General features: G+C 61.8%; 1 protein-coding gene and 1 long non-coding RNA gene across 2 annotated transcripts; both read right to left on the minus strand.

The window, feature by feature from the left end:
• Positions 1 to 200: 200 nt before the first annotated feature.
• LOC138847170 (uncharacterized) lies at positions 201 to 1838 on the minus strand. Its single transcript, XR_011384817.1, has 2 exons — positions 1488 to 1838; positions 201 to 971 (listed from the first exon to the last, which is right to left on the minus strand). It is a non-coding gene; the product is annotated as an uncharacterized lncRNA (long non-coding RNA).
• A 1435-nt stretch (positions 1839 to 3273) lies between these two features.
• Positions 3274 to 7365, minus strand: IRF2BPL (interferon regulatory factor 2 binding protein like). Its single transcript, XM_008272001.3, has one exon. It carries the CDS (start codon positions 6465 to 6467, stop codon positions 4101 to 4103), a length of 2367 nt encoding a protein of 788 aa, XP_008270223.3. The 5' UTR covers positions 6468 to 7365; the 3' UTR covers positions 3274 to 4100.

The following is a 7365-nucleotide window of genomic DNA, read 5'->3' on the forward strand; positions in this document are numbered from 1 at the left end:
AACTGGCACCCCGATGGAATGCTGGTGTGGCAGGTGGTGGGTTAAACCGCTGTACCACGACTCCCAGGCCCTAGACTGGGGTTCTGACTTCAAGTTCCATGGATATATGTAAGTTCCTTTAGAAATTAAGCAACACTGGTTGCATCCCAGTATCCTGAGATGTTACAGTTGTACTGTCATCCCCCATTGCATCTCTTGGATTTCAAGACAAAGGGATTTATTATCTAAGTTAGAATACATACAGGGGCATTTGGCCTAGCAGTGAAGATGTCCCCCCCCCACCCTGCCCCATCCCATATCTGAGTGCCTGCTCTTCCTTCCCCAGCTCTGCCCCAGGTTGCAGCTCCCCTGCTAACGCATATCCTCGCAGGTGTGGGAGACCCGGATGCAGCTCCCACCTCCCGGCTTCTGCCCGACCCCTCTATGGCCATTGTGGGTATTCAGTGTGGAGCACAATCTCTCTGCCTCGCAACTAAATAAAATAATTTTCAAAAGAGATACATGGAATGCATATTAATGAAGAAAAAGGCATGTGCATTCACATGTATGTGGGCGCCTATATTTTCCTGGGAAAGCTGTGTAATTTCTTATTAATCCCAGGGTGTCTCCGACCCTAACAAGTCTAGAAAACACTTCACTAGATGACTGTTCCACATTTGTGGTCATCCTTCCCCGTGGACTCTGAGTGTGCCTGGGTTTGGATCACATCACAACCTGGCGTTCTTTGTTCCTGGTTCCCACTCCCTTGATTTGACGAAGTCTAAAAGAAAACCAAAGTGACTTTCAGGACTCATTCCATCAGCCAGCGCAGCCTGGATGCACACAGAATGCACCTGGAAGCCTGCGCTTCGGCCTGGGCGTGGGAGCAGCCTTTGCTGGTGTGGCCCGTGGCTCCTCCTGTTCTCTCGAAGCTGCTGGATTGAATCCTCACGGTCCCACCCCATGGCTTGGATGCGCTGCACAAACGATGCCTGCAAGTACAATGTGGGTTTTAGAACATCTTGGCTGAGCGAGTGAGATGGAGAAGAGTAGAGCCTGGGATCACCCAGAGGCCTGGCCCTGAATCTGAGAACCCACGAGACTCCTCTGTGCCCGGCGAGGAAAATGCTCCCGGAGGCTTCCAACGTGGAAACCGTCAGCGAGGGATCAAAGCAAAACTGGATCAAGCACCCAGAACATGGGCCAGAGCAGAGCAAAGTCACGTGGTTCAAAAACACGGGGAGTGGGGGGCACCACTTTTGTTCAGTGCCCCTGGCTATGGTAAACTTTAATTAACTGCACCATTAGACTTCACTTCCAGCCTGAGTTCTGCTCTTTCCCTCCCATCCTCTCCCTCCTCTCTCCTCAAGTCAGGCTTCTTCATTGAAACCCAACTGGCCACCTCTGCTGGAAGCCTCATTGTCACAACCACCCGTCTCCTGCTAAGAATAGCACCCAGCCGCAGGGAGGGGCGGACATCGCTCTTACCGGCAGGTCCCCTTCCTTACCTGTGTGTCCCAGTGGTCATGGGCCTTGCAGTCCTAGAAGCTGCTGAGCACCGTACCAAACAAAGCAAGGTGACAGTCACAGGCCAGCACCAGTCCACATGCACATGGAGGCAGATAACAAGGCAGCCTCCCAGCTGGAGCCCTCGGACACCACTCCCAGGGTCCGCTCCCAGACAGGTAACGCACACATCTGCGTTTCTCCAAACCGTTCAAGGCCATGGCTGCACCACTGTGCCCTCCTCCAGCAGTGGTTAAACAACGCCCGCCTGTGACCCCCTCTCTGATTCTCAGGCTGTTGAGCGTTCCCCATGCTCAGAGCATGTGCGCTGGGAGCATCTTAAAGGCTCTTCCAGGCGAAACAGGCTTGGTTTTTATTAATGAGCTTAAGAGAAAAGCCAACCCAGACCTTCCAGTGAAATGTGTGATTGGTAGCCAGGCGAGGATGGATTTTGGAATTAACTCTTCCGGCAGTCTGCTATGCATTATCACCCCAAGTTAATTACCCCTGGAGGATGAAAATAGGTTTCATGACTCATAAGCACCAATACAACACTTGGCAAAAGATGAAAATGCAAGGACGCATTTGCAGGAAGCTGACACGAAGATCTATTTATAAGCGGGGAGATTCTTAAAGAGGTGAGGCAGGTACCTCCCCTGCACCAGGACTAAGACTGCACACACACACACACACACAGGGGCCTGGTTTCCACCACTTGGGGGACAGTGGCAGCAAAGCAGGAACAGAAACCGAAAGGCTGTTATTAGCAGCAAGTCCCGACACCGGCCTAACTTCCACCGGTGTTCTGGGCTAACCGGTGATTTTTTCCCCAAACGTGCCTGCGCCCATCCCCAGCCCTCTCCCTCCTGCTCCTTCTGGGATGGGAGTGGGGCGGGGGCGCCAAGTTTCCTCCCTCACTCTCCAGTCTGGGGATCACCCCGCCCAATAATGGGGTGTGGCCAGGAATGGTTTCAGATAGGGTTGCCCGGTTTTGTTTGGCTTCCTCACTCTTCCGTCTGCCTCCCAGGAAAAGTCCAAGGTTCAAAACAGGTTTGCTTGCCTGCCCCTGGTTCGTCTGGGGTCAGCCCAGGGGGCACAGCCTGAGCACGCCCTGCCTGGCCCTTCCACCTGCAGCCACCAAGTGGAGTAGGTGCACAGTTGCACTTCTGCACCTGGGGGGATGGGTTTCACTGTCACAGGTAACCCAGGCTTCAAGAACTGCCTTTGGGTTTCTCCTCTTCTCCTCCCACCAAGCCTCCTGCCTCTACACTATAAGAAGCAGGACAGAAACACACTTGTAATGCACAGGTGAACACGGCTTGGCCGGTGTGGCTGGAAGCAGCTGGGACCCTCCTGGCTGTGTGCCTGCCTTGCTTCCCAGTTGCCCACACGGCTGGGGGCCTCCAGTCCCCTGGGATTCCCCTTGTAACCCTGCAGCAACAGTGAATCCTGCCATACCTGCGAGGCAAAGCACCCTGGCTTTTCTTCCAGCTCTTTCCCCCCTCCCTGGGCATCGGCGACCACTCACGCTCCCAGGTCAAGGCACCCAAGAGCACCCCCGCTGCTGCCAATCGCAGCTGGGCCTCCAAGAGTAAACAGAAACCGCTTAGTCAGCAATTGTCTCCCGGCCAGCCGAGGTGAGTGTGCCGAGGGGGAGGGGCGGCCGCCGCACAGGCCCCTGCCCGAGCCCCCCCGCGTTTGCGCTCCGCGTTGGTCGCGGGCAGGCTGTCCCCGCCGTGGGAGCTGCGCGGGCTCAGCCCCGCAAGGACAAACTTGCTGACTCGCGGCCCAATTCATATCAATTGAATTTATTACAAGTTACTAAGCTCCAAGGCACATTACAGTGTTGTGTTAACTACAGAAATGTATAAAGGACAAACGGCAGATTCTCCATGTCTAGCATTTCGCTCTACTGGTTCAAAAGCATCCGTGCATCGATAAAGCAAAAACAAAACACGGTGAGGACCCAGCACATTCAGGTCAGCAGAAACAAACCGAAACATTTCCCCCCTCCACGAACTGGCAACAGAAAACACCCATCCCCCCCAGCACCCCCCTTACCACTGTTGCAAACTAAACAGGAAAACAAAACAAAAACAGAAATGAACCAACTAAAGTGAAGACTTCAACACTTGGGGCTGGTTAGAAAGAAGCTCTCACCATTGTATAACATATATATTTTTTCTTTTTAGGCAGCAACACTGGCCTTGGCAAAAAAAAAAAAAAAAGTCTTTTTCTTTTGTGTGTTTTTCCTTTCAGAGAGTGCATAACATTTACAAAAATACACACCAGCAGCAGTCGTTGCTAAGGGCTATTAATTCTGTACCTAGGCAAACATTCTGCCACCAAATCAACGCGAACCAACGTGATGGAAATGATTCAACCGATATTATACTGCTGAACGCAAACCAGTTTATCCTCCAAATGAAGAAGCTACATACCTTTGTTTCAAAATATAGAAACAGACGACGAAAATAACGTCTATACAGAAGACTAACTTTTTGCAGTTGTTATATTCACAATTCTACACCTGGGGGGGAGGGGCGGGGCGGGGGAGGGGCCCTCCGGATCGCGAAAGAGCCGGTCTGGGGCGCAGGGGGCCGCGACCCCGAGGCTCAAGGGTCTCTTTCCTTTTTCACTTTGACATCCCCCGCTAAGATAGTCGCGATTTCGCCCTGCATGAAGGCCCACGGTACGTTCGACCCAACCAGGGGGCACTTCTCTCCGCTGGGGCAGTACACCTCGCCGGTGGCCCCCTGGGCCTTGATGCTCTCTCTGGAACAGGGGAAGCAGAACTTGTGGCTGGGGACGGATGGGCACTGAACGAAATGCGTGTCCTCCAAGCGTTCGTGGCAAATGGTACAGCACAGGGGTCCGCTGTTGGCCATGGGGGAATCCGGAATGTTCTGGGGGTGCACTTGGTCCATGCCCGGGTGGGCGGCAGGCGGCGGGGGCGCCACCTGCAAATTCAGGTCCCCGTTACGCGACGCCAAGCGGCGTTGCCCTGGCACGGAGGCCGGCGACACTGGGCTGCTGCTGTTGCGCCGCGCCGAAGCAGTGGTAGAATGCACCGAGCTGCCGTCCTTGGGCGAGTGCGCGGTGCCCAGCGTGTCGGCCACCGACATGAGGGCGGCCATGGGGGACGGGCCGTTCTGGGGGGCCGACTCGGGCGGGGTGGTCCGGTTGGAATGGGGTCCCAGGGGCGGCGGCGGCGGGGGCGGCGGCGGGGGAGGGGGCGGACCCCCCGCCGCGTGTCCCGGCGCCGCAAAGCCCCCTGCGGTCATGGTGAGCTTCAAAGCCTCGCTCTGGTTCGCCATCCACTGCTGCCTCTGCTGCTCCTCGCCCAGCTTCAGCGCGCCCTCAGCCGAGTCTGGGGGCTCGGGGGACGCCTTCCTCTTGCGAAGGCTGGCGGCTGTGCCCCGGCCCGAGGGCGCGGCTGGCGGCAGGGCCCCCGTCCCCGGAGGCGCGCTGGGGGCCCGACTCAGACTCACGAGCGCCGTGGGCAGCATGGGGCAGCTGGCGTCCAGGTAGGGCTGGGGCAGCATGTCGGCGCCGGGCACGCCCTCTTTGAAGAAGCGCACGGCCTCGGGCAGCAGGTCCCCTAGCAGGCGCCAGTCGCCAGAGCCGTGCTTCTTCTCGTACTCCAGGTACTTGAAGCCGGAGGAGAGGCCGCGGCCGAAGTCCTTCATGCAGTCCTGGTACATCTGCTTGGCCACCCCGGACGCGCTGGAGTACACGTTGCCGGAGCCCGTGGGGTACTCGATGAAGAGCTTCAGCTCGTAGTCCATGCCGGGCTTGGAGACGGCGTCGAAGGCGAAGACGCGGCCCAGCAGCGAGTGGTCCTTCTTGAAGCGCACCTCGTACGGCGTGCAGCCGGCCAGCGTGAGCAGCGTGTCGCGCACCATCTTGGGCTTGCTGGCCCACTCCTCGGCGCGGTTGCGCAGGCTCTCGCTCAGCTCGGCCAGGGCCTCGGCGTTACGCTGCTTTTCCTTGAGCTCCCGCTCCTGGTCCGTGCTCGACACCGAGCCGGGCCTCTTGGCGCCAGCGCCCACGCCCACCTCAGCCACAGACGACGAGGTCGAGGACGACGCTGAGGACGACGCGGCCGCTACGCCCGCGGCGCCGGCCAGGCAAGCGGGGCCCCCGGGGGCGCCTGGGGGCGCGGGCGTCGGGGGTCCCCTGCTGCCGAGTCCGTGGGGCGGGGGCGGCGGCAGCACGGCGGCGCTGGTCGGGCCATTAAGCAGCGTCTGCGGCAGCAGGTTGGGGGGCACGGTGAGCTGGGGCCCCCCGCCACCCCCGGGGTTGGGGAGCCCCGTCACCAGCCCACTGTGCGTGCCACGCCGAGACGCCGCCGACGCCGCCGCCGCCGACGAGGAGTTGGGGCTCTGCCGGTTCAGCTCCGGGGGTCCCTCCTCTGGCGCCGGCTTGGGGAAGCCGTTTGGGCCGCCCAGGCCGTTGGGCAGCCGCGCGGTGTGCCCGCTGCTGCCCAGGCTCACAGGCGGCGGCGGATACTCGAAGCGGGTGCGCTGTTCCACCGCGGCGGCAGCGGCGGCGGCGGCGGCGGCGCTCAGGCCGTAGCGCTCCAGGCCGGACGGGGCGGCCAGCACCGCGGGCTTGCTGGAGGCGTCGACGTGGTTGAGCTGCTGCTGTTGCTGCTGTTGCTGCTGCTGCTGTTGCTGCTGCGCGGCCGCCGCCGCAGCTGCCGCCGCCGCCGCCGCCGCCTCCTTGGCCGACAGGGCCACCGTCTTGACCCCGACGGGCGGCGGCGGCCCCGGGGAGCGGCCGTCCTGGAAGCAGCCGTGCGCCCGCTTCAGCTGGCGCGCCGTCTCGATCACGAACTCGATGCGGTCGGCGCCCTCGTAGTTGACGCATCCGCGGCATACGGGTTCCGAGAAGTCCCAGATCATGGCCCAGGGCATGCGAGGCAGGTCGCACAGGTAGCAGGATTGTCTCCGGGACGAGGACACCTGCGCCGCCGACATGATGCCGACCCTGGGGAAGGTAGGCCCCCGCCCGGGCTGGTTCCGCGGCGCCTTCTCCGGGAGGACGGGCTGGCCGGGGAGGGAGTCCGGCTGCGGGGGAGGGGGGAGGGGGGGCGAGAAAGTTCTGCCCCGGGGGCTGGAGGCAGCGCGAGTCTCCGCCGCGGGCGCTGCGCCTCTCCGTGGGGGCTCCACCGCCGGGGCGGCGGACACGCTCAGCCTGCTGCTCGCCCCCACCTCCTACTGCGGCGGTCGTGTCGGGAGAGGGGCGAGGGCGCCTTCTTCCTGGTGCCGCGGACCGAGGGTGGAAGCTCCGGGCCCGGGGGGAGGGGGCGAGGGTGCCCCGTGCTGGCCGTCGCTGCCTCTTGGCCCCCTCCCCGGCGCGGCCGCTGCGTGGAAGCTGCGAAGGGGCTGCCTCTTCCTTTCCCCCGGGGGGCCCCCCTGCGAGCCGCGTCCTCTCTCCCCGCCGGGCTCCCCGGGGCGAGGGCTCGAGGGCTGTGCCACCCGGTGCCCAGATCCAGTCTTGCTGAAGCCGCTGCTTCCCCGGAGGGCCGGGGCAGGGGGTGGCAGCCGGGCGAGGCGCTTCTCCCCTCCGCAGCGTCTGCCGTTCCGCGGGCGGCGGCTGGCTCTGTGCGCCGGAGGGAGCCGCCACGGCCACCGTTTCCAGGACGCACACGAGCCGAGGAGAGGGGCGCACGCACGCAGGCAGGCAGGCAGGCTCCCACCGCCCCCGGGCCGCCGCGGCTGGCGGCGCTCACGTCGGCTGCAGGGCGCTCGCGCGGCGCCTCGGCCCGGGTCGCATCCCTTCCCGCTCGCGCTCGCCCGGAATGTGGGGTTGTGATTGTTACTCTACGTTCCGGAGGCGCGTCTCGGCGCTCCTGCTCGGGCTGCGGCTCGCGCT

This window comes from Oryctolagus cuniculus, chromosome 20, assembly GCF_964237555.1.
Source record: "Oryctolagus cuniculus chromosome 20, mOryCun1.1, whole genome shotgun sequence".
Lineage (NCBI taxonomy): Eukaryota > Metazoa > Chordata > Mammalia > Lagomorpha > Leporidae > Oryctolagus > Oryctolagus cuniculus.